The 26,317-nt window shown below is 38.5% G+C and overlaps 4 protein-coding genes across 5 annotated transcripts; 2 read left to right on the top strand and 2 right to left on the bottom strand.

Moving 5' to 3' along the window:
- The first annotated feature begins 3,351 nt into the window (after positions 1–3,351).
- LOC103950268 (thiol protease aleurain) lies at positions 3,352–6,111 on the top strand. Of its 2 annotated transcripts, XR_007259629.1 has the most exons (9): positions 3,352–3,633; positions 3,735–3,856; positions 4,362–4,477; positions 4,739–4,812; positions 4,925–5,189; positions 5,297–5,428; positions 5,517–5,652; positions 5,762–5,913; positions 5,947–6,111. XR_007259629.1 is itself a non-coding variant. In XM_009361458.3 (8 exons), exons 1-8 carry the CDS (start codon positions 3,440–3,442, stop codon positions 5,797–5,799), a joined length of 1,077 nt encoding a protein of 358 aa, XP_009359733.2. In that variant the 5' UTR covers positions 3,352–3,439; the 3' UTR covers positions 5,800–6,111. The 2 variants fall into 2 exon arrangements, 1 of the variants encoding a protein (XP_009359733.2); XM_009361458.3 differs by having other exon boundaries at positions 5,762–6,111.
- Positions 6,112–7,350: 1,239 nt separating this feature from the next.
- LOC103950269 (pentatricopeptide repeat-containing protein At2g06000) lies at positions 7,351–9,945 on the bottom strand. Its single transcript, XM_009361459.3, has 2 exons — positions 7,793–9,945; positions 7,351–7,696 (listed from the first exon to the last, which is right to left on the bottom strand). Exon 1 carries the CDS (start codon positions 9,565–9,567, stop codon positions 7,924–7,926), a length of 1,644 nt encoding a protein of 547 aa, XP_009359734.2. The 5' UTR covers positions 9,568–9,945; the 3' UTR covers positions 7,351–7,696; positions 7,793–7,923.
- Positions 9,946–12,323: 2,378 nt separating this feature from the next.
- On the top strand, positions 12,324–15,682 carry LOC103950270 (protein FIP1). Its single transcript, XM_009361463.3, has 13 exons — positions 12,324–12,498; positions 12,612–12,808; positions 12,897–12,946; positions 13,271–13,337; positions 13,533–13,605; positions 13,847–13,902; positions 14,031–14,127; positions 14,315–14,399; positions 14,581–14,643; positions 14,810–14,869; positions 15,043–15,135; positions 15,242–15,304; positions 15,401–15,682. The coding sequence occupies exons 1-13, from the start codon at positions 12,437–12,439 to the stop codon at positions 15,503–15,505; spliced, it is 1,071 nt and encodes a 356-aa protein (XP_009359738.1). The 5' UTR covers positions 12,324–12,436; the 3' UTR covers positions 15,506–15,682.
- A 134-nt stretch (positions 15,683–15,816) lies between these two features.
- Positions 15,817–20,689, bottom strand: LOC103950272 (tubulin--tyrosine ligase-like protein 12). The gene is made up of 15 exons (XM_009361466.3): positions 20,378–20,689; positions 20,033–20,263; positions 19,819–19,943; positions 19,507–19,729; positions 19,202–19,327; positions 18,854–19,110; positions 18,467–18,574; positions 17,997–18,138; positions 17,728–17,893; positions 17,437–17,594; positions 16,898–17,221; positions 16,669–16,743; positions 16,489–16,558; positions 16,208–16,365; positions 15,817–16,053 (listed from the first exon to the last, which is right to left on the bottom strand). Exons 1-15 carry the CDS (start codon positions 20,642–20,644, stop codon positions 15,904–15,906), a joined length of 2,580 nt encoding a protein of 859 aa, XP_009359741.2. The 5' UTR covers positions 20,645–20,689; the 3' UTR covers positions 15,817–15,903.
- Positions 20,690–26,317: the final 5,628 nt, after the last annotated feature.

Raw genomic sequence — 26,317 nt, 5'->3', positions numbered from 1 at the left:
CACTATACCATATGTTAATTTCAAACCAACATTAGACAAAATCTTGGCGGACCAAACGAATCTTAGAGTGAAGAACTACATAGAAATGGATCAATATTTCAAGTGATTCCCAATTTTTTGGCTACTTGAAAATTAATTGTTTACAAGATATGTGTGTGTACATATATATATACACACACAAATATATAATGAGAGCTAATATGTGACAACTTATGGACAAGTTTTTGTGGAGTCTAATTCGTAATATATTTCAATAATCCGAATTGTTTATCTTTTGGGTCTTCCTCAAAAATCATGTCTACCAAAAATCATCCAAATTTAAAACTATATGACGGTTGAATTGAGGGCTTGGGGTTTCTTTGTAGAAATTTATTCGTCCATTTTCTTTCCTACAAATAAATATCCTAATAATTTTTTATCAGTCTCATTATATTAGACAAACTCAAATCTACAATAATCTTGACTTATTACTCTACCCTCTTCTGTCTCCCACTTCCCCACAATTCATTTGAGTTCAGAAGAAGTAAATTTGTGCAAATAGTTCTCTTCCAAATTATATTTTAAATTTTTCTTGTTTGGGCAAAATATTGCTAGGGAGACTACAAGTGTAGACTAAATTTTGTAAATTAAATGACATGAAAGTTGATAAATTGAATTATTACTTAAGTGTTAATTAACTTGTTTATTTCTTATTAGTGATACATCATTGAGTTTATAAATTTTATAGCATTACCCTACTTGTGTTGTCTTGAGAATAGTGTTGTATTGGCAATAGTGAGAGAATCGAATATGTCTTGTTAAAGGTAGTCTATAGTCATAATCCGTTCACTGGTCCCTTCCCAACCAATATTGAAATTTTCGTCCAGTTAATTGCTTAAAATATCATATAAGATTGATATTGATGTTTAATTGAGATGCATCATGCATGACCAAGATGTTATTTCATTTTATAAATGATTAAGTACCTAAAACTTTTTAATTTTTTTAGTGTTATTTCAAATTGATCTTAATATTTTTAAACATTTTAAACAAGTACTCAACCTATTAAAAATGCCACATTCATTAAACTCTAGTTAATTTTTCAAAAATAGATTTAAAACCCACCAATTGGGTATATCATAGTCAACATTAATATTAGTTGCCTTAAAATCTAAATTTCAAACATAGATTATATAATATGGAACTCAATGATCAAATGGGTATTGAATTGAATCAAAAATGGATCCAGATTGAAATTACATCAAGAAGGCAACCTCCTAACCAAAACAAGGAATTTAGATAGGGTTTCATGAAGCTTATTTATGCTCATGTGATTTCTTCATTCGTCGAAGCTTCCAATTTTTCTTGTGGACGGTGAAGATAGTGGTGGCCGCATCTTGGCAGTCTATACTATTTTAGCAACCTCTATGACCTTCTTTTCGATATTTGCGGGTTGAGTTGTAGGGTGGAGTTGATAGTTTTGCGTTGGGGTTGCAGGTGATAGCCTGATAGGGGTGGTGGCAATTGTTAGTTGGTGAAGGCTATGGTTTCATGACCTTCTATCGAGTTAACTTAACAAATTTTGAATAGGGGTTTAACGAATGGTGTCCAGGGGAGGCTTAAATACTTATGTGAGTCTTCCCGGCTCACGGAAGGTTGGACTACCGTGGCAAAGCCATCAACTGGTCCTTTTTTTTGAAACTAAAATGAATGTTACATTTTCAATAGGTTGGGTAATTGCTTGGAATTTTTAGAAATGTTGAGACCAAGCCTCACAATGGACAGTGGACTAAGTCTCACAAAGGGTTTGCCATAATAATGTGGTTCAAATTCGTTTTTGGCGATAATCAAACCTAAGACCTCTCACTTACAAGTAAAAATGAATACCACTATATCGTAGTATTAAGTTGCTCCTCTCCCTTGATATTATCTGTATAAGAAAGATATTTAAATTAAATCGCTTGGGCCTAGCCACTTTCCCTTGTTCGAATTGCTCCATTTTACCAAAGAGCATCTTTTAAGCCTAATTAACATTTTCCTTATCATTCATCACCAACCATACAAGTAGATATTTTTTTCTTGGAATCTTTTCTTAGATATCGGTTTCCTAATGGGACCAATTCTATTGTTGTCATCCATTTAAGTTTATTTCATGATATTTATGCCGTTTTTTAGTAACCCATCTTTTCTTGGTTTGTTTTGTTGAACATCATTTTCATAGTGTTGTTCCATGTCTCTTTCTATCTTCTGTTTTTTTTTTTTTTTTTTTTCCAATTTATATGCAACATTTTCCGTCGTTGAATAAATAAACAAACAGTGCATTCTACTATTCGAGGGATTTTTCTTTGAAGGTGACAAATGGTGATGGTGGTTGAGTCCAGCAATGACAAAAAATAAAACAAAAGAAAATAACTGGTTCGATTATTGACACCAGAGTGACTAGCTTGGCAAAGCCATCACCACAAACTGAAACATCTTCAAATGAGTACATTCAGTTCATATAGTGTTAGGGATAACAAGGTATGACATAGTTTTCTCATGATCATTGAATCTCTACTATAGGGGTGTTCATGATTCGAAACCAATAAAATTTAATCAATTCAAATTCAATCTTACGTACATTGAATTGTATCTGGTTCAATCTTATAACTTATATGAGCCTATAATTTGAACCGATCCACCTAATGATTGAGTTGGATAAAATAGTCGATTCTAACAACAAAAAAGAATGAAATATCAAACTATTAAAATCAAATATAATATTAATCACACATTTTAATTAGATGAAAATTAACACGTGTTTTGGTTGTATAATATGTGGGACATATTTTCGAACTAGAGTTCATTTGATCCAATTTTGTTGGTTTTGAAAGTTAGGAACCCAATCCAATATGCTAATCACTTAAGCAATTGGGGCTGTTTTTATTTCTTGCTTTCACATGTGGAATTTTTGTAATTTGTTCTTTCGAACTTTGTTATAAAAATTCTCATAGACCAAAAAAAAGATAGACTTAACTGGATATTGAACACTTTTAGTATTTACTTTGTTAGAAGACATCAGCAATTCATATATCAAAAAATAAGTTGCAAAACGATTGTTTTTTATTTTTTTTGGGAAAATAGTTGCAAAACGATTGTTTATGGACGGAAAATGCTATACAATACAAACTTACAAAATGTTAAACGGCTCAAAAAGCTTTTGAGGTCACGCCGTACGTCATCGATAACGAAACCCTAACCCTGAAAAGTAAAACCCAAAGTAAATTACCGCAAAAAAATACGTATAAAATTGGAAGAGGTACGTAAGCGTTACAGCAACGTGGCAACTGCTGGTTGGTTATGGTTGTTTAATAAGAAGCCCAACCAGTGGATTCCAGAGCACCAGAGTGGCCTCCCCCTCACCAAAGATTCAATCAGCAGAATCTCCGTCCATCTTCTCCTCCGACACATCACCAAAAACATGGCTCGGCTGACGCTATTCTTGTCCGCCGCCTTGGTCCTGGCGGCGATCAGCTGCGTCGCGGCAGCATCGAGCTTCGATGAGTCCAACCCAATCCGATTGGTGTCCGACTCCCTCCGTGACATGGAGGAGCAAGTCGTCCAGGTCCTCGGCAGCTGCCGCCACGTCCTCTCCTTCGCCCGCTTCGCTCACAGGTGGGTTGGCCGGCTCCACGCGGAGTAGTTCGTTCCTGATCAGAGATCACCACCGTCCGATTAACTGACTTTGTTTTTCTTTGGTTTTTGGGAATGATCAGGTACGGGAAGAAGTACGAGAGCGCGGAGGAGATGAAGCTGCGGTATGCGATTTTCTCGGAGAATAAGAAGCTGATTCGATCTACCAATAAGAAGGGCTTGCCTTACACTCTTGCTCTCAATCGTAAGTCAACCTTTTTCATTTCCTTCTCTGTCTGCTCTCTGTTTTTATTTTTTTTTAAAATAAAAAAGATATTAATTTTGTTTCTGCGTTGGATTATAACTGAGTTATTGTTGTATCTGGTTGAAAAAATAAATAAATAATTGAACAGTATCTGGTTGAAATTTAGAGAAAAAAGACGGGAAATTGGCCGAAATAATCAATTTACTAATTTCAATTGTAGATGTGATATGTAATTGACATGTCGTTAGTGTTTATTTGATTTTGATTAGTTTAGCAGTTGAGATAAGTACTTTTGCAGAAAATGTTTTTGGGTTCCAATGTCCTTCCAAAAAAATACTTTGCTTTTTCAGTATTCACTTGCGTTTTTTCTAAAAGTTTAGCTTCGAAAACATTTTCACCAAAAACGCTTTCAATCATTTTAAAAGCACTGCAAAAAAAACTCAAGTAGTGTGCACATTAATAGGTGAATTTACTAACTAGGGTTAAATTGATTGATATATTAAAGGGTTTGCTGATTGGAGCTGGGAAGAGTTCACAAGGCACAGGTTGGGAGCTGCTCAGAACTGCTCTGCCACCACAAAGGGCAACCACAAGCTCACTGATGCCGTTCTTCCTGAATCGGTAAATAGGTTTTTCGTTCATTAGATTTAAATGCATGATATTTCTAATCAACTAGAGACTGAGTGACGCTAAATCAATATTTTTCGCAACTTTATATTAAGACAATGGAAAATGTAAGAGAAACCCCTATTATGCAGTAAATCGGCACATTAATTACATCAATTATAATCAATTATTATGATCGGTTACTAATAAACGCGTAGCTAGCTAGATCTACCGCTTTGAAGTTAATATCGACTGTTCCTTTGTGTGTATGTACAGAAAAACTGGAAAGAAGAAGGCATAGTGACTCCAGTTAAAGATCAAGGTCACTGTGGATCTTGCTGGACATTCAGGTTTTTTTCCTAGCTTGAGTATTTTCGATGATTGCCGAATGCAAATTGTAAATTAAGGCATACTAATTATTGTGTATTTCGAATGTTTAACACTAATATATGGATGATGCAGCACCACTGGAGCTCTCGAGGCTGCGTATGTGCAGGCATTCGGAAAGCAAATCTCCCTATCGGAGCAGCAGCTTGTGGATTGCGCTGGCGCATTCAACAATAACGGCTGCAGTGGTGGGTTGCCATCTCAAGCATTTGAGTACATCAAGTACAATGGCGGTCTTGACACCGAGGCTGCTTATCCGTATGTTGGAGTCGACGGTGTTTGCAAATACTCGGCAGAAAATATTGGTGTCCAAGTCGTCGACTCTGTCAATATCACCCTGGTAACCTTAACGGGACAGAAAAGCAGAGCTTATAAGCACTTTTTGACAATTGAAATGCTTTAAATTTCAAGGGGCAGCTTGTAATTGTTATGTGCAAAATTATGCAGGGTGCTGAAGAAGAATTGAAGCATGCTGTTGCATTTGTGCGGCCAGTCAGTGTGGCGTTTCAGGTCATCAATGGTTTCCGATTTTACAAGTCGGGAGTTTACACCAGTGACACATGCGGTACCGGCCCCATGGTGCGTTTTAAACTTTTGATTTAGTCTTAATCTATTTGTCTTTTCAAATTAACCAAAACGTTATCCTAATCTCGTGTTATGTTTGCAGGATGTGAACCATGCAGTTCTTGCAGTTGGGTACGGAGTTGAAAGCGGCGTCCCGTACTGGCTCATCAAGAACTCTTGGGGAGAAAGCTGGGGCGACAATGGCTACTTCAAGATGGAGTATGGGAAGAACATGTGTGGTAAGTTTTTCGGTTTACTTTTCGGGTTGCTAAACTAATAAATGTGGGATATGTTTTGGCTGGAAACTGAGGTGTAGCTTCTTATTGATTTCAATGATCTGTATTGCAGGTGTTGCAACGTGTGCATCGTACCCGGTTGTCGCGTAAGTCTGTCGAAAGAAACGGTGGCCGTGGTTGTGGATATGTAATACGAAATTCATCGTTGTTTCGGACTGGGATATGTTCTGTTGTACTAGGGTTTCCAGCTTGAAGGTGAAGGAACGGGTCGTTGTTTAGTGGTGACTAATGTTTCTGCCTTGATGTACAAATAAGATACAAAGACTATTATTTATTGCCTATGTAATATAAGCAACGAAAGGTCCTTTTGTTTAAATTAAAGTTGCACGTTTACGTGGAGGAAGTCATAAATCGAGATGCGAAAAGAAAAAAAAATATAGATATGAGATTGATGAGCCCTCACTCGTTGATCTTGTCTTTGAATTTTCAGGTATTAGGTTACATTTTTTTTTTTTTTTTTTTAGTATATCGATATTTTTACATAAAGAAGATGGGGAGTTTGGCTAAACCACACAATAGGCAACCTAATTTGGTATCGAATTTGCAATCTACGATATTCGAACTTAAAGACCTTTCACACTCTAAATGAACAGGAATACCATCAGATCGTAATACTGAGTTGCTTTAGATTACAAGGGAAGTTAGATATTGGGATAATTCCAACAACAATGTTCCATCAAACGTATGGAAGTCAAGAAATGGATAATTCCAATACTCATTTCATGAGAATAAACATGGCAACAAGGTCGAATTTTGAAGGGACGAAAAGCTTTTTTTTTTTTTTTAGTATTTTTTTTTTTTAAAAGATGATAATTGATGACAAGTCACGGCTATCCATTCTTTTTTAGGGCCGATAACACTCACAGAGGTTGCTAAACCCACCTAATTGTCCTTATACTCGCTTTTTCTGAAATGTTAATGACACGTTTATCCTTTCATAAAAGGACTTTTGAACTTTTATTTAATTGAGTATTGAAACGTTGAAAAAGCTAAAAATATTAAATGGAAAAAAAAAAAAAAAAAAAAACTAACGAAAAGTTCAAAAAAACTTCACTTTTAATGAAAAACTTTTTTTAAAAGTATAGTAAATAGTACCAGAGGAAATGTATAAATATGATTTTTCGTTAGAAGTGAACAATACCGGGAATGTTGTTAAAACACCCAAAAAAAAAAAACCTTCCCTCTTCCCAAAGCAATCTCTCGGCATGACGTCGGCATTCTCGTACTGTAAGCCTTCCTCACTTTTGCGGCAACTTTCAAGCTCTCAACCACTTCCAATTCGATCTCTTCTGATGTGTGTTTGGTACGAGCATCATTGTTGGCTCGCTGCAGCCGACCCGACGACGCCGTTTCGAAGCTAAGTAGGGTCAGAGATTTCTGCAAAGGTTCTTCGGTTTTAACTTTTAGATTTCGTCGGAAACTAATTGAGTTTTCAAGAATTGGAGAGTTGCATTGAGTTGGGTTTCTTTGAAACCATCACCGCAATTTCGAAGGTGGTTGCACACAAGACATGCACGTGCCCAAACGTCAAACTTTCTATCTTCAATTTGAACGAGGTTAGCGATTGGGACTAAAATTGAAGTAAACAAACTAAATGACTAAAGTGGAAAATTGTTCCAACCACGGTTACCAAAAGTGTAATTTGGCCAACTAACCGTATATGTTTCTGTAAAAATATTATCATCAATGAAATGGAATGGAATTCATACACAGCAATTTCTCTGTAACGCAGTAAAGCAAACATTGTGGCAATGATTTTTATAACTTTGACAAATCATGGTAAGCCAGCAACGTATAAAGATTACGAGCAAATCTAACATGAACAAGTATGCACAAAATCTATTTGATTCGAAGCGATTTGCTGAGTTTATGAAGTTCTGCAATTGCTCGCTCCCAACTCCCTTTCCCTTGCCATGTTACTAGATGCTTAGTGGCTGAAACGCCGGAACACGAACAAGTATAACCATGTCGAGAGTGCAAGGCCAGCCTATTGAGGAATTATATCATTGAGCAAACTTTGTATGGCAAGGTAAATATACAGTCTTGGCTCTAAACTCAAAATGAAAACGCGCAAAGTACTTACTGGTTTTCGACCCATTTGTGTCACAAACTGAGCATGCTCCATTTGGTGCCTGATGCACTGTTGCGTGCGGAAGGACCTCCTCCAACCACTGGAAGCTGTACTCCAACTCCAGTTTTGTGATAGAGCTTCAATCAAACAGCCACTGGAATTTGTGCATTTGCTTTCATATGATCAGTTCTTCCTGAAGGTGACATGCCCGAATTGAGGTCCTTGTATGCAATTTGCTTAATGTGATGGGCTTCATTAGGCATCCCAGCCTTCATGAGGCAAGATGTCAAAGCATTTACCGTGATGTTGTCCGGGGCACAACCAATTGCCAACATCTTTTTAAAATTGCTAATTGCCTCAGACATTCTCCCTTTCATACAATTCCCGAGTATGAGAATGGTAAACGTCACTTTATCAGGGCTGCATCTCTTCTCTTCCATCTCGGCCACAATGGCGTTTGCCTCATCAACATTGCCAGCCTTACAGAATCCATCTATCACAGGGTTGTATATAAAAGGTTTCGGAACCACATTACTCCACTTTAATTGCCTCAGAAAATCACGTGCTTCATGTAGTCTACTCTCCTTGCACAAAGCATTAATAAGGACAGAGAAAGTATACGCACTTGGAGACACATTTTTCCCATTCATCTCCTGCCAAAGCTTTAATCCCTGACTCAGTTGCCCAGCTCGACAATGGCCATCAATTAGGGAAGTGAAGGTAAAAACATCTGATCGATAACCATGAAAGAGCATTTTCTGATGCATAGCAAGTGCAGAACCCATGTTGCCAGTCTTACCAAATCCATCAATCATTGCATTGAAAGTAACAGAAGTTGGTCTAACTCCGGCATTAATCATCTCATCAAAAAGAACTGAGGCCTCCTCCATCTTACCCAACTTGCAATATCCTGATATGACTGACGTGAAAGTTATAACATCGGGTGAAAGTTCGATTCTTGATTGAACCTCTTTGAGTAATTGACATCCCCTATCTACCTCGTTAGTCCTACAAAGTCCAGTAATTAGTGTATTATACGTAACCATATCGGGGTAGCAACCAAAACTCCCCATATCACTGAACAACTCAAATGCCTTATCAACTTCCCCAACTCTGCATAGACCTCGAATTAGAATATTGAAAGTCCAGCTATCCGGGCGACAATGTGACCACATATGCTTTCTAAACAAGTAAACAGCCTCATCCGCTTTATTCTGTTTAACCAACACATTGAACAAGTTATTGTATACGAAAGGCGTCAATCTAATCTCATCACAATGAACCTCATCAAGAAACTTCTCAGCATTATCCAACTTGCCCATCTGAGCATACGACGACACCAAGAGTTCCACAGCCGAATCATCGGGTGTATGCCCGTCACTCCTCATGTAATCAAACACCAATTTAGCAGAATCTTGAAGCCCCATTTGACACAGAGACCTCAAAAGAAAATTGTAAGTCCATACACTATGATTAACACTCAAACTAACCCTACTGAGCTCAAAGAATTTCAACCCCAATATCGGATTGTTCAACCTTTTAATAACCTCGAAAGCAGTCGAAGGTGAAAGGTTCTTACTAAGATAAACCAAATCCAGTGAATGCGAGCGAAGAAACAGAGTGCAAACAACTTTCACAAACCAAGCCTCTGGGTTTGACGTTACCTCAAAGTCGTGAAGCGGGCGCGGCCGAGCTCCACAGTGGGCGAGGTTGTGAAAATGGGAAAAGGCGATCTTGGAGGCTCGAACCCAGAAGGTCGGACGGGCTTTGAAGAACAGGACGGTCATCTGCACCGCCGGCCCATCCCTAGGCTCAGCACTGCTCTCATAGATGTTTTCAATGAAAATCCTGTTCTGGGTTCGGGTTGATTGACCGGATTTTCTCGCGGGTCGCCCGGAAGTCGTATGGGGTTTGGGATTCGGATCGTGGGTCCTAATGGATATGGAGAAAAACCCAGAAATGTCAGCTCACCAAACCGGAGCTTCATCGGGGTTTTAGGGCGTTTCGCGGTGGGATTAATCGGAGAGATACGAAAACGAAGAAATGGAGGAAAACCCAGCAACCAGAAATGGAGGAAGAAGATGAAAGCCTGGAAATTGGTTCATTTCTTTCTGAAGTTGTGAGGTCACTGCCTTAGGGTTTATAAGAGACGCAGTGTTGGCTTTGAGTTGGAGATTATGTCACCGGCCCGTCAACAAAAGATTGCCCCATCTGAATACTTGGGCTTTTTTTGGGCCCAATACAAAGCCCAATATTTTGATGTGTAAAGAAATAATATTAATTAGCAGAAAAATTGCACAAATGACTCATAAACTCTTGGGTAAATTACATTTTACCTTCTCAAATTTAGGGTTGATTTTAATTCCTTACAATATATTTAAAACATTTCAATTTCATACATCAAGTATTATTTTATTTCAATATAATACATCTGTTACATTTTCCATTTATTGATACGTTAAGAGTTGACGTGGCTGACACATTAATTTGTTCTACGTGGCAAAAAAGAAAATTAATTTAAAAAAAACCTGAATCTTCTAAAAATAAAAATATATATAAAATAAAATAAAACTGAAAACGCAAAACCCAACCCCTTACTCTTCCATCCTCGCCCACTGACGTCTCCATCCCCGAGGACCAGGAGTCATCGTCAACTGTCAAAGGAGATGGTCATGCCTCAATGGGAGGGAGGTGGAGATGGTTTGAGACTTTGGCAGTAGGTTTTGTGGTTGGGCTACGAGGGGGGTGGAATTGCAAAGGAAAAAGGGTAGGGGTGTTCTAGAACAAAAAGAGGGAAAAAAAGGTAGAGGGGTTTTGGAATTAAATAGGGAGAAAGGGACTCGGGGAAGAATCGGACCTTGTAGTTTTGGATGTGGCTCGCCAAATCAGCCATGGTTTCCAACGAAAATGGGCACCAAAAATCTTTTAAATTGAAGCAAACCTACCGCTTCGCCGCTGCCGCCACATGTTGGTCTCGAATCTTCGACCTGGATCCCCATCGACAAAACCTTCTTCCTCGCTGTCGACTTTGTCGTGGAAAGTCAAATTCTAGACGGGCCTCTTGTTATGATCCCGTATCTCGATCACAATTAGTGATGTAATAGCAGACTAAATATGAGTATTAGGGAGTGATTAGTTATTGCCAGCTGGCAATTTGTTTTAGTGGAAACTTATATATAAGCTCATGCTTTGAATGTAAAAGAGGAGATCATAATTTTACAAAAGAAATCAATACAAAAAATATTGGAGCTCCACTCCTTCGTCTTCTTTCTCTCTTCCTCTCTATCCTCTGTGTTACTTGCAGGTTGATTAAGGGCCTAGAGATTTGGATTGTATCACCTCTTCGCGCCCACGGAAGAAAAAGATAGTGGAGGAGATGGGTTTTCCAATCTTGAAGTCCCATAAGGAGCATTCTTTCTCCTAGGTTTCTTGCACTTTTGTCGGTTTTTGTTTTTGATTCCATTGCCCTCTGATTTCTGGAATGGATTTTCTGAAATTGAAAAGCCAGAGAGAGAAGGGAAGAGACAATGTGGAGTAGCTCAAATGGGCTGGGTTTTGGGGTCAAGGGAGGTGAAGAGAGTGGAGGAGATGCGTCGTGGTGGTGGTGGTGGGGGGGGGGGGGGGTGGGGGGTGGGGTTGCGTGGAAGGGATAGGTTTATGGGGTTTTTTTTTTTTTTTTTTTAAATTTTATTTTGAGAAGATGCAAGTTTTTTTTTAACTAAAAATTACATTAAAATGTGGTAGCCACGTCAGCTCTTAACGGATCAATGAATGAAAAATGTAACAGATGTATTATATTGAAATAAAATAGTACTTGATGTATGAAATTAAAATATTTTAAAGATGTAAGGAATTGAAATCGACCATAAACCTAAAGTGGTAAAATGTAATTTACCCTAAACTCTTTTATTATTGTTCCTTCACAACCAAGGTAGTTGGCCAAACAAATATCCACCTAGTTTAAAATCGATTAGGTGTATATGACACATTCGCCCAATTTCGATCCACAGTTCAATCAAATCTAAACACATGACTGCCTTGAAAATTAGAGTTATTATTTTGATTTGCACGAGAATCCATTTTCGAGGATATTCACATCTATTTGTAAGTACCTATCGCTAAAATGTTTAAGATGTTTTATTTTATTTATTATTATTTTTTTTTTGTGAATCATTTTTCTCAACTTTCTATAGAAAGGGGCGGAACCACCTCTCGATCTACTCACTGCAGCCTTGGAGTAAAACATTGTCCGGGTGTTCCATGTTGCTATGATATCTCATACACCTAGGACGTCTCAAATTCAATATACATTAAAATGTATAAATTTAGAAAAGAATAATTGTGCATTTCACATGCTCACATTTAACAAAATTATGGATGAAAAACTAGACGGAATTCCATATCGAAAAAAAGAAATCGAATTTTGGGTGGTTAAGTGTAAATTTTTTTATTATTATTATTTTTTGTTTTTTTTTTGGGGAAAACAAGTGTAAATTTTGTTTGTCAAAGGATAAATGCATAAAAGGGGAAACTTCCAGAAAAAATATCAAATATTAACGAGCAAGCTCTGAGGGAGTCTGAGACTGAACTCCTCTGAAACTTGGAAGCAGAGATCCCAATTCGCAAATACACAGAACCCAAAATCCGTGTCTAAAAATGTCGACAGAGAGAGAAAGGCACGCTTCACTGCCGTCAACATCGCCGGAGGACAACGCACTGTAAGTCTTCCTCCTCAATCTCCCTCCAATTCCCACACATAATTTGCCAATGCCATCGTTTTCCGCCGCCCGATTCCAAAAACCCCGCCTTTGATTGCGTCTCCACCTTTCAGGTTTTTGGATATCATGCACGAGGCTCCGCTGTTCGGCCACCGGAAGTCGAGAAGCCTCTTCGGAAGCGTTTTCTACTTGATCATACTCGCCGGCTACGCCTCCGTGGCCGTCGCGGCTCCGTGGATATTCCAGGCCATAGAATATTTGATTCCCCAAGTGCTCTGCAGCTGCAACGTGCTTCTTCTGATAGTCACAGGTATTTGTGATTCTTTGATCTGGGCATTCTTCAAATTCAGAAAATTTTCCTGTTTTCGGATCAAAATTTAATCTATAACTTTTTTCAGGCATTTTTCAGCAGTATCTGGTGTACCAGGTTCAGAAAATTCGATTGCAGGTAACCTTTTAGTTTATTTGGATCTCGTTTATCCAAGATGGGTGGGACGCACATTATGCACAGATGCAAATTTTCCAGTAGCTAATAAATCCTTTGAACTATAATTTTTGTTATGTTGGTGCAAAATTGCCACCAACACCACAACATTTCAGAATTGCATAGGTAGAGAGGGAGTGATCGAATGATGAACTTAATAAAACGATACGGCAATGAAATCCAGATCTTGTATACTCGGTTTTTCGTACTTGATCCGGTGAAATCATGTTGTTTCATAAGTGGCAACTTACGTGATTTTTGAACAATGAGATGCAAATTGTTTTGTAGGGTTATTATAGTTTCAGCCAGAAGTTGAAGCATATTGTTCGCCTACCTTTTGCAGCTACTTCATATGGTATGTGGATTTGTATTTGAGTTGTCTGTTTTTCTTCTTTTCGTTTGAAATGTGGTGGCTTCCATTTTTTATCATTACAAAGACCACGCTTCTTTCCTATGAGTCTGCAGTTACAATTTCCCTGAAAAGTACTGTTATCATCATCATTATTATTATTATTATAATTCAGTTTCTGGTATCTTGATTAAATGTTAGGAACTGCTGCATTGTTACTTGTCATGGTCTGGAAACCCCACATCAGTTTCCTTACTCTCCCAGCAATATTGAGGTATAAGAATTACCACTTTATGATGCCGAGCATAATCAATTCCTCATTCAGGATCTGTAGCTGTTATCTCTTTTATAGTTTCTTTTCCCTTTTCCGCATACATAATCTGGACAACATTATTAAGGTGACCATAATATGGGCTAGCTCAAGATGTTGTGTATAATTTTGGTTGGATAAAATTAATACGAAAACTAGTTTATGAATTAGCCTGTGACAGACCTTTTTTACTCATAATCTGCAGGACTATTATGGTAATTGAAGCGATATGTGCCGCATCCTTTATGAGTGTCTATATTGGTGAGCTTAATCCTGAATCTTTTTCATATCTAGCACAAAGTAGAGCTCTAACAGGCACACCTGCGTAAACATGAAATCTTAAACTTGTAGTAGTCTCGCATCTTTATTGCTAATCTTGGTGTTTTCAGGTTATGTTCACCAGTATAACTCATTAAACTCCCAGCCTGATGTCTTAAAGTCATTATATTCTCCTCTTCAACCCTCGAGTTCTTTAGAAGGTTTGAGGTAATCATACAAATTTTTTTTTTTTTATGGTGATCTTGCTTCGTAATTTTATATACAGAAATGGAAGAGAGATCAATCGCCAGAATGTGTGTCAAGAACTTTAACAGTTTATAACCTAAGATATGTCTCTTAAACGGCTATATTTCATCCATCCTAATGGAAGAACACTCATTATGTGTTGTGACAGGTATCATGATGCTGGTCGACTTTCTGATCAGCAAATGGCTCTGTTGCAATATCAGCGTGAAAACCTTCATTTTTTGAGTGAAGAGGTATCTCACCTTGACATTTGTGTGTACTATTGTACTTAATATATTACATGCCGCTCCTTGGGGTTTTCGACTAATGATTTTGGTACTGAAGTGCAGCATGGACAGTTAGGTGTTCCATGATGCATATTAAATTTCTTCAAATCAACAATCTTATTTTATTCTAAACATGTGTTTATCACAGATCCTTCGGTTACAAGAATGCTTAAGTCAATACGAAAGGACTAATGATGGGAGCACACCTCAGGTAATTAGTTACTATTAGTTTCGTATTCTATAGGATATACAAAACTCTTGAAGTGATTCAAACGTGGGCATAAAACTGCCAATGTAATTTAAGCACTGATCTCGTTTCATTCTTTGTGGGATGTGAAAATGGTCAGAACAATGCTTACCGATGTCTGTCTTTGCAGGTTGACCTTGCCCATCTGTTGGCAGCTCGTGATCAGGAATTACGGACGCTTTCCGCTGAGGTAATGGCTGGTTTGCTCTTGATTCTTTATGAAAAAATGTTAGTGTTATGCAATTACCTCGTTAATGTAGCTGATATCTTCTGAACGGACCCTTTCAATGTCTCATTTGCTGCCCTCTTCTACATCGCATAATTGACATTGGGAGGTGACTGAGAGATGTATGTACATTGCAGATGAATCAATTGCAGTCTGAGCTCAGGCTGGCTCGGTCTTTGATAGCTGAGAGGGATTCCGAAATCCAGCAAGTCCGGACCACCAACAATCAGGTTTCCTACTGTATTGTTGTCACAATGACATGTATTTTATAGAATTTTTTTTTGTTTCTTTACTTTTTCTCGTTTCCTAACCACCGTAATTGTAATACTCGAACAGTACGTAGAGGAAAACGAAAGATTGAGAGCCATTTTAGGAGAATGGAGTACCCGAGCAGCAAAGGTATTATCGTCCTACCTTAGTCAATGTAGTTGGGGCATCCGTATTCTTCCCTGTGAGAATTTCTGCTTACAGATATTGTAATTTGTGAAATTAAAGCTTGAACGAGCGCTGGAGGCGGAGCGGATCTCCAATCTTGAACTACAAAAGAAGATTCCGACGCTCAGAAGTCAATCACAATCGTCAGCTGAACCAAGCAAGTAGCTTTTGAGCTTCTGCTTCTTCACATTTTATAGACAATGTCCGTAGTTGTAGTTCTCTTTGATTTCATTAACCTTAGTTTGGAAGAGGAAATCTAGGCGGAGAAATAGACATGAAGCATCACACATGTACAGAACACTTGCGAAGAATGAAATCTATCATCGCCGATTTTACGCAAAATTGAACGGATAAAAGTTTGCATCTGAGAGACGGGCTCGCAAAACTACTTTCGAGTGTCACCACCACACAATCCATTATCCATAGCAACCCAGAGGGAAATGAGGAAAATTTTGCTCATCCGTAATACAACACGGTAAGGAATAACTCATGGCTTGATGACCGAAAACTGCCGGCACAACCTTTAGATTCATTACAAGAGCATTTAGTCCTCTATGGCTCAATTAAAGGGGTCTAACATGAGTGGTTTCGTTCAAAAAGAGGCAACCGAAAACATAGTTGTAAAAGTCGCAAGCTCTAACTAATTCCTGGTTTCCGACTATAGCGTTCATATCATATTTGCATGCCCTTCCGCAGTCCGGACAATAGGTCACCTACAAAACAGTTCAAATTACATTATGTTCGCAAACGTGATATTTTTGTTAGCAGGAAAGTGAGCTTTGCAGCCCTAGCTTACGAAAACTTTTGTACACTTGATACTAAAATCCAAGAATCAGAAAAGAATGTGTGTTTGCTTCCAATACGAACCTCCAGTAACTTTGGCTGGAAAGAACCATCAAGCATGACATCCACCCCATACATGGCCCTCGATGTTGGACTATGCATCTCTGGATGTACTTGTGCAGCTGCCTCAAAAACTGATCGTATCATCTTTGTCACCCGCGAATGAATATCCAACCAGTTAACTACATCAAACACAATTAAAAACGTAAAAATTTAGTCAAGTATGCTTGGCGTGCTAAAAAGCTGAAAACCCTTTCTCTTGAGGGTGAAATCAAGAAAATGAAAACAAACTGGACGCTTCACACCTTTGTGCTCCTGTTCAAATTCCCTCACAAATTCCGATGTGTTCTTGTGATTCAATGTGCCGCGGTAGTTCTGGAAGCCATATAAATGTGATTACGGAGTGTAGAAACATAAATGTCTATCGAATAATTAAAAGAACCAAAGTATAATCCTGCTGCTATTGCATGGTGTTCGGAACATACCATCACAGTAAAGTGAGTCTCATATTCAAATAAACTGTGCTTGTCTAAAGAATATTGGTTGTTCGCCAATCTAACCTGAAATGGAGATTAAAATATTAGTTCAAAAAGAATTCTGAACGACAAAGACCTGAAGAGATGTTCTTCACATCAACACCAGAGAAGGAATAAATATCACATTCACATAATTGGCAATGAGATAGAATCTACTCAACACAGACAGTGTGCATACCCAGAAAGTGTCCGCAAGAAAGATTTCCAGAGGGTTCATACTCCGAACTAAAACTAGGTAGCGGATATCAAACTTTCTCCCTTGGAACAAAGCAGGGTGCTCAATATACTTCTGACATATCTTTGGTCCAGTTTCCATGAGCCGGATAATAGCAGATATATTACTAGTGACAGTTGTATCTATAGTTCGTGCCATATTCCAAGGTTTTAAGATCCATAGATTGTTAAGTCCATCTCGCTTTCGTACACAATAATCACCAATAAGCTGAGATAGATGTGCTTCAAGATTATAGGTAGGCTGCAGCCATTCAGGAGATCCATGTGCCTGTTCATAGGAGAAAAAGATGGAGGTAATTAACCTCATATAGCGGGGTAAAGAAAAAATCATGGTGCTTGACTTTTGGTAAACAATTTCATAAGCAAGCGGATGATGCTGAAGGGAGATGACTAAGATATGTTAACTGCTGATGACAGACAGAGGCGGATTACTGAAAATAGAACTAACACAAGAATTTGATCGCAATGTGAATTTGTTTTTACCTTTTGAATTGTCTCTGCCAAATGATGTTTCATCACAATACAAGCCTCAAAAGGGAATTGATTTACGAACTGATTTTGTGTTATTCCAGTAGCCTTCTTCATATCCTCATCTACCTGTGTACCCGTCCATATGATATCGGCATCCTTCAGATCAGTGGCTGTAAGCACCAACCAGAACACACACAGAGGGAGATGGAGAGATCAGATCATGGCAACATAAATAAAATATTCAAAATGTTCAAAAAGGAAACTTAATCTCAAAGTTATGCAAATCTGAATGGCAGTGCGTACTGATTACAAACTCAGGACGAGTCAAAAGTTCTTCTACTTGAGGTATATCAGTGTACACACGTAAAGCTGATGTTTCACTACGAAGCAGGCTTCTTGCCGGACAGGGCTCTGATGACTGAGAGGGTAAATTTTTTGATTTCAAGCTCATCTGGTGCTTTTCATACTCCTGCAAATATTAGTGGGAATTCATATAATGATATCAACAAACAATTTGAGAAAAATGGAGTATAGCTACAACCAAATCTTAATGTTTTAACAGGTAACCATACTCGAATGAAATAATTCTCTGGTGTATGAAACCAAGCTGTCAGTCTAGCAGAACGTTGTTTATCTTCTCCAATACCAAAAAGATAATCACGTGTGCACTCATAACCTTTTTGAACATTTTGGATTGGCCATAATATGGTGAAGCTGAAATCAATATAAGCAACATTAATGTTAGTTACTGTGGTAGTTTCTCAAACAAATTACATCAAAGGCAAAAATGTATCAGTACAAACTATGCGTATAACATTTCCATGGGCCTTTGTAAAGGACAAAAAGGATTACAGTCGACTAATTCATACTTCAAAGAACCCAGGCTTCTGCATCTACCTTTCAAATTTCCAATTTCACCACATAATCAACAAGAATAAAATTTCCACAGTACATTATAAAGTGCATTCCGAGTTCATATACAGAAGATGAGGAGAATTGGTAACAAAAGCAGAAAAGCAAATGAAAAGGATAAAACTACTACCTCACAGCGGATGCTAGTGTCCCCTCTGGCATGAACAGAAAAGGAGCCACTCTGAAATTTGGCTCATCACTATGCCGCAAAGCTGAACCAAGCTCATCCATCACATACCTACAAAAAAACTCCAAAGCAAAGCATCATCAGTTAAATGAGGCAATTAGTTATTATATGCAATTTATTTATTTTGTGTGAAGATAGCGATCCCAATATTTATTTTATATGCAATTTATTTATTTTGTCCAAAGCAAAATACTGACGAACAGAACCAAAGTGCAGCAATATGCAGTGGTCCACTATAACTATGCTTTTCTACTTTAATAATCTACCGCTTTGTTCATGGATATATTCAAATGTATGAATCACAGTTTTCGTTGGGATTGAGAAGCATACCATACAGAGGTCTCATCTATCTTCTCCTCATTTGCAAGTCGATATGTCATTAAGTACAGCCACATTGCACTTATAACACGATCAGTAAGAGGCTCATCCGCAGACCACTCAGGAAGACGAGGTTGAAGTGCTGAGTCAACTACATCCCTTTCAGTTTCCAGTACTTTTGATGCATTAACACCATTCAGCACTGACACATTAGGAAGAGATTCAAGAATTTGTACAGCGCTTTCTCCAAGAGGACCAGGAATATCCACCTATAAAATAAGTTTAAATTCTAATTATCCTAAATTTTATAGTCAATGAAGGAACCCCTATGCTAGAAAAAATGATCCCTAAAAGTATTACCTGCAGAGACTGTAAGGAAGGAAAATTCCTGAGTAAGTGTAACAAGTCACCCGCTGAGGTCTCATCTAATGGATTTCCACGAAGATTCAAGTATGAAAGACACGGAAGTTGAGCAGGTGAAAATGCCTGAAAAAAAAAAGTACCCACATCGGTGAATGCAGCTAGATTGACTGATCCTTTAAGCATGTTCTTTGAATCTAAAAATTCTGCATTGTCCATTACTATTTACATGGCAAAATAAAGTATCGACTTATTCACCAAAAACAGTAATGGGTAATGAAAAAAATGGGAGATATAGAAAATACCTGAAACTTGTTGAATATGTTGTGAATACATCTATTCGAAAGATCAAGATCAGTGATTTGATGGACCGAGTTGTCAGGCTGATCAATGCTGCCTGGATTTTCCTTGTCGTATACTCCTCCACAAAACCCCACTGCCCACTCACCAAAATTGGAGGTAAATCTCGAGTTATATATTTCAAGACTCGGCATTTCCCGCAGAACTTTATCCGCCAATTCATGGCCACTACATTAAAAAACAATATCTCTCAGCAACGAATTGTTGAGTTAAATCAAGAAAGTAACAACATTCTATACATCGAAAAACGTACATACCGATTTTGTACAACTGGATTATTGTCCAGCCACAAAGCTTTCAGATTTTTGAATTTGGTAACTTCCTGAACAACTACTTCCACACTCTCAAGCTTATTTCCACACAAAGAAAATGCAAGCAAATCCTAAACGTAAAAAATAAAACTTTAATATATAAAAAATATATTTCAAAATAATACTAATTGGGTTTTGTAGGGTTTTAGAAATGACATACTGGGAACTTGGCAGCTAAGTCCAAAGACGACAGCGTTTCATCGTCCATGTCAAGGTCTTCAAGCTCCAGCCACCTCACATTCCCTCTGGCTTCAGCGATTTCACTTTCCAGCACCTCCAAAACGCTGCGTTTTCCATTGCTCTCCCGATTCTCGTCCGAATCGGAATTCAAATCGGTATCCAAGCACATTATCGCCGCCATCCTCTCAGCCAATCCCGGAACTTCCCTCAACTGCGAAGCCAAACAAACCCCGAGAATATTAAATCTTCATTATTTGTCAAAAATTTCTCGGCAGCCAAACAGAGTGTAAGAAAATAAGGGCAGTTACAGTTACAGTTACAGAACCTGTTTGTAAGCGTCGGAGAGGCGGAAAGTCCAGGCGTGGTCGACGAGGAAGACGTTGGAGTGTGCGGGCATGGAGTCGGAGGTCAAAACAAGGCGCCGCTGGCGGCCGTCTTCCGTCGGCTCGATTTGGAAGTGGGACCCGCCGTCGAAGCTCTCCGATAGAAGCTTCTGGAAGAGCTGGCGGTGGAGGGACTGCGGTAGTCCCGAGGCCGCCAGAAGCAGGCCGTGAACTTTGACGAAGTCTTCGTAGGTTTCGATTTTCGACATTGCGACTGTGGGATTGGATTGAGAGGGAAGAGGTTTCAGTGTCACTGCTGTGAAGTCTGTGACTGTTTCTCGCTGTTTATGGCGGCTGAGAGCGTGAAAGAAGAAGAGGAAGATTCTAGTTTCAGAAGATTTTAGATTGGTCTGGGCTTTCTGACTGGGCCACCGTTGGAGTTTTTTATTGGGCCATGTATTGTGCTATTTTGGTTGAGTCCAATATTGGGCCCACTTTACTACAAGAAGGCTTATTCTTGAAAATTTTACTGGGTGTATTTTTTCTTATTATCCTTAAGCAGTGGTAATACTCATTATTTCATTTATTACCATCGGATAGGTTTAATTTTTGAGATTTTTGTCGCAACTCGACAAATTTTGAAATTCAAAGTCATCTAATGATGATAAATAAGATGATGAGTATCACCATCAGTTGAAGACGGTGAGCAAAAATATTTCCAAATCTATGCAGTTTGTTCAAAACTTGGAAGTCAAATCGGTGTGTGTTAACCATAGCACAGTTATCCATACTAATGTATCAAAAGATTACAATACTCAGAAGGAAGAAGAAGATCTTAAGAGAGAAAAGAAATAGAGAGAGAGAGATAGAGAGATAAAATCTTTCTGTATATTTTTCTTATTGTGTTTGTGATTGCTGCATACTCTTTATATCCTTTTACAAGAGTTAGTTACATTTGTCCTGATCTATACAACTTGGACTAACTAACTAACTAATTCTTGTAATCTATCCTTTCAGCTTTTTACACATGTCACAATCCTGATGGCTTGATTATGTATACTCTAACATCCCCCCTCAAGCTCATGGGTGGAGAAACCAAGCGTGAGGTTGCTGCAATGGGTGTGAAACAGAGGTGTACTGAGGCCCTTAGTGAAGATGTCTGCAAACTGTTCCGAGGAAGAAACAAATTGAACCAGGAGCTTCTTGCTTGCAACCCTTTCACGCACAAAATGAACATCAACTTCAATGTGCTTCGTGCGCTGATGATTGATTGGATTAAAAGAAAGTGCTATAGCAGACATGTTATCACAGAATAACACTGGAGGAGCAGAAGGTTGTATCTGCAAGAAGACAAGTAATTGTTGAATCCAATCTAATTCAGCCGTTGTAGTAGACAGGGCTCTATATTCAGCCTCAGTGGATGAACGAGAGACAGTTTGCTGCTTCTTAGAGGACCAAGAGATTGGGTTATTGCCAAGAAAAACAACCAAACCCGTAGTTGAACGTCTATCATTGGGATCCTCGGCCCAGTCAGCATCACTAAAGGCTTTAAGAAGTAACTCTCCTTTACTATAAGTAATGCCTTTAGACAATGACCCTTTGAGATACCTTAATATCCTTTTAACTGCAGTGAAGTGGGAGAGCATTGGGGCTTGCATAAATTGACTAACCTGATGCACAGAGAAAGCAATATCAGGTCTGGTGAACACAAGGTATTGTAAGGCTCCAACCACACTCCGATAAAGACCTGGATTATTAAACGGCTGACCATCATCTTTGAGGAGTCTATTATAAGGCAAACACGGTGTGACTGCAGGTTTGGCATCTGTCATGTCAGTCTTCTTCAACAAGTCAACAATATACTTCTCTTGGGACAGAAACAAGCCGTGATCAGTTTTTGAAATTTGAATGCCCAAGAAGAAATGTAAGGGACCAAGATCCTTAAGCTCAAACTCATTGGTTAAAGCTGCAACAACCTGTTGAATAGCAGAGGATGCATTTCCAGTAATTATGATATCGTCCACATATAAAAGAAGAACCACAATAGCACCATCAACAGGTTTAACAAACAAAGACAGATCTGAAGGAGTGGTTTGAAACCCCAACTGTGGTAAGAATTGAGTAAACCTATCATTCCAAGCCCTTGGTGCTTGTTTAAGACCATATAGGGATTTTTGTAACTTGCAAACCAGAGAAGGAAACTGAGGATCCTCAAAACCTGGAGGTTGAGACATATAGACCTCCTCATTTAAAATGCCATGAAGAAAGGCATTCTTCACATCTAGTTGGCGTAATGGCCAATTATAATGAGCAGCAAGAGCAAGAATGAGTCTTACAGTTGTTGGTTTAACAACCGGGCTAAATGTCTCACCATAATCCAAACCTGCTTCTTGACTAAACCCTTTGGCGACCAACCGAGCCTTATGTCTGGCAATACTCCCATCAGCATGTCTCTTCACTTTAAAAATCCATTTACACCCAACCAGATTCTTATTAGGAGGGAGAGCAACCAAACTCCATGTTTTCTGAGAATAAAGAGCATTAAGTTCCTCCTTCATTGCATTGAGCCATACTGGAACCTTTAGTGCAGACTTATATGTTGCAGGTTCAGTGGTAGTCAAATCAACCACTGTGGAGGTGTGTGCAGCAGCGAAAAACACCTTTTTCTTCACAATTCCACTCTTGGAACGAGTTTGCATTGGATGGAGATTTACTGGTGGGATATCAAGGACTACTTGTAAACTTTCTGGATTATGATCAGGAACCACAGGAGCAGGAGAGTCTTGTGCAGCAATGGACTGGGGTGAGGATGATGACTGAGAAGAGGTAGACGGTTCATGGGCTAGAGAAGGAGGAGAGGATGAAGAAACAAGAATATTTTGCAAGGTTGGCAGCACAATAGGTAGGCTTGGTGTATTAATATCAGGTTTTACTCTTGGAGACTGTGAACACTGTGACTTAGAACTTAAAGCACTGTATGGAAAGTCAAGTTCATTAAAAATGACATGTCTTGAAATATATATCTTTCCAAGAGTAAGTTCAAAGCATATATATCCCTTATAGGTGGATGCATATCCCAAAAAGAGACATTTTGCAGACTTAGGTTGTAATTTGTTGCTGTTGTAAGGTTGTAAAAGTGGAAAACAAGCACAACCAAAAACCCTTAAGTGCTGGATTTCAGGAATAGCAGAATATAAAAGTTCAAAAGGTGACTGATTTTGAAGAATGGAAGATGGCATTCGATTGATCAAGTAGATGGCAGTTTGGCATGCAAAAGACCAAAACTTAGAAGGTAAATGTGCATTTTGTAACAAAGTGAGAGCTGTTTGAACTACATGTTTGTGTTTTCTTTCAGCCAAGCCATTCTGTTCAGGTGTATAGGGACATGATTTATGATGAGAAATGCCATGTTGAGCAAGAAAAGACTGCATAGGTTTACAAATATATTCACCCCCCCATCACTTTGTAATATCTTAACTCTTGCTGAGAATTGAGTAAAGATAAAATGGTAGAATTTAACAAACACTGAACACAGATCAGATTTATTTATTAAGGGAAATAGCCAGCAGAATCTGGTACACTCATCAACAAAGAGGACATAATACTTGAATCCATCCACAGATACACTAGGTGCAGGTCCCCACAAATCACTATGAACAATTTCGAATGGTATTACAGATTTTGTAGACGTATGAGAGAAAGGAAGTTTACTAAATTTCCCTTCTAAACAACTTTGACAAACAGTAGGTGACACATCTGTTTTAACAGCAACTTTTGACTTTCGAAGGATAAGAGAAACTATGGGATTAGAAGGGTGACCTAGTCTGCAATGCCATAAGGTTGAATTCACAGCATGTCCAAGAAGAGCAACAGGTGGATGAACTTGTAGATGAGATGATGAACCTGATGGTAAATGAGGAAAAGAAGGTATCGGATACAGTCCATTGTTGCAGTGTCCTTTATACAAGACTCTCCCTGTGGTTTTGTCCTGAATCCAAAAACAATAAACATCGAATATTAGCCAACAATTGTTGTCAAAACATGTTTTATGAACTGACAACAAATTATGCGACAATTTTGGAATGTAAAGAACAGAATTTAATCGGAGAGACTGCGATGATGGCTGAATAATAGAGTTCCCAATATGAGAGACTTGCAAACCTTCCCCATTTGCTGTTTGAACAGTCTCATTAGTTGGATATGGAGATGCTAGAGACAAATTACTGAGATCGTTTGTCATGTGATTAGTAGCACCGGAATCTGTCAGCCAAACTTGTGGAGTTGCAGAATTGGATAGGACAGGAACATTAGAAGTAGAGGCATGCATATAGGCAGGAGCATATGCACTAGAAGTGGCCATATGTGCAGAAGGTTGAAGAGTTGGTGCACAATTAGAAGACACCATATTCATCATAGTAGACATGTTTGGAGAGACCACAGGCATCATAGGAGACATATATGGAGGCTGCATATAACCAGGAAACATAGCTTGCATAGCAGTCATTTGTGAAGGTTGAGATCGATTCTTATTCCTATAAAAACAGGTTTTGGCAGTATGATTACTACGATCACAGATTTGACATTTCTCAGAAGTCTCAGATGTGTCAATGTTTCTATACACACATGTAGCAGCACTGTGTCCATGTTGAGAACAGAGTTGACATACAACATCATGAAGCTGAGAAGGATTACCAAGAATTCCAGGAGTAAAATCATGAACCACAGGTTTCGAATTGAAATACCTTTGTCCCTGATTATTAAAATATTTCTGACCCTGAAAGTTCCCAGCTTTGCCTTTACCCTTGTACTTAGACTTGTGACCATTATTAAAGAACTGAGAGGAATTCCCATGATAACCATTTGAACCCTGTGATCCAAAATTAAAGACTCCCTGAGATTCAGAAAATGGGACCCCAGCACTAGAACCTTGATTCTTGGCAAACAATGCAGTAGAAAATTGTAAACTTTGACTGTTCTCAATAATTGCTTCTTCTGCAAGCAATTGAGCCCGGAATTCTTTAAGAGAAATCACATTCTCTCTACCACGAATTACACACCGAAATGTGTTATACTCCGCTGATAAACCATTCAAAGCCAAAATAACAATATCTTCATCTTCAAAGTTAACCCCTGCAGCTGCAAGATAGTCCCTTGCCTCTTTAATTCTCTGAAGATACTGAGTCACAGAATCTGCCCCTTTCTTGATGTTCTGAAGATCAGACTTGAGTTGAAAAATCGAAGTCTTGCTAACCGTGGAAAACCGTTCTTGAAGACGAACCCACAAATCTCTAGCACTGATACTCCCAATCGCACAAGAAATAGCAACAGACGATAGCGTTGCAGTGATAAGCTGCATAAGAGCCCTATCATGCATCTTCCATACTTTGTAATCATCCGTCTCAATCCTTGAACCAACACCACCAGATAAAGCTGCAGAATCACTCGAATATTGAGGTGGACAGCAAGTCGATCCATCAATAAAACCCATTATCCCATATCCTTCAAGCATCAACTGCATTTGAAAATGCCATTGAAGATAGTTAGAATCATCCAACTTAACCGACACAGAGGATGATACAGAGGAAATCAACCCAGTAATCAGAGACTGTAAGATTTGTAGTTGAGAAGCTGTAACCATTATGAAGAATTGTCTCTGAAGAATAAAAACAAACACTTGGTAGGCAAGAAAAACCCAACCAAGTCAGAGACCGTAAGAGCGAAGAGAAATGCCCAGAAAACACAAAGAAGCCACACAGAGATAAGAGACGACGCGGAAGCACAATAACCAGAAACGAAGAAGCTGTCTAAGCAATTCGGGCGATTGATACCATGTTAACCATAGCACAGTTATCCATACTAATGTATCAAAAGATTACAATACTCAGAAGGAAGAAGAAGATCTTAAGAGAGAAAAGAAATAGAGAGAGAGAGATAGAGAGATA

This window comes from the organism of the source record quoted next, unplaced genomic scaffold (genome assembly GCF_019419815.1).
Source record: "Pyrus x bretschneideri cultivar Hongxiangsu unplaced genomic scaffold, Pyrus_bretschneideri_v1 Contig1, whole genome shotgun sequence".
Lineage (NCBI taxonomy): Eukaryota > Viridiplantae > Streptophyta > Magnoliopsida > Rosales > Rosaceae > Pyrus > Pyrus x bretschneideri.
Note: the sequence above shows the minus strand (reverse complement) of the source record. Positions and strands in the feature narration are given on the sequence as shown.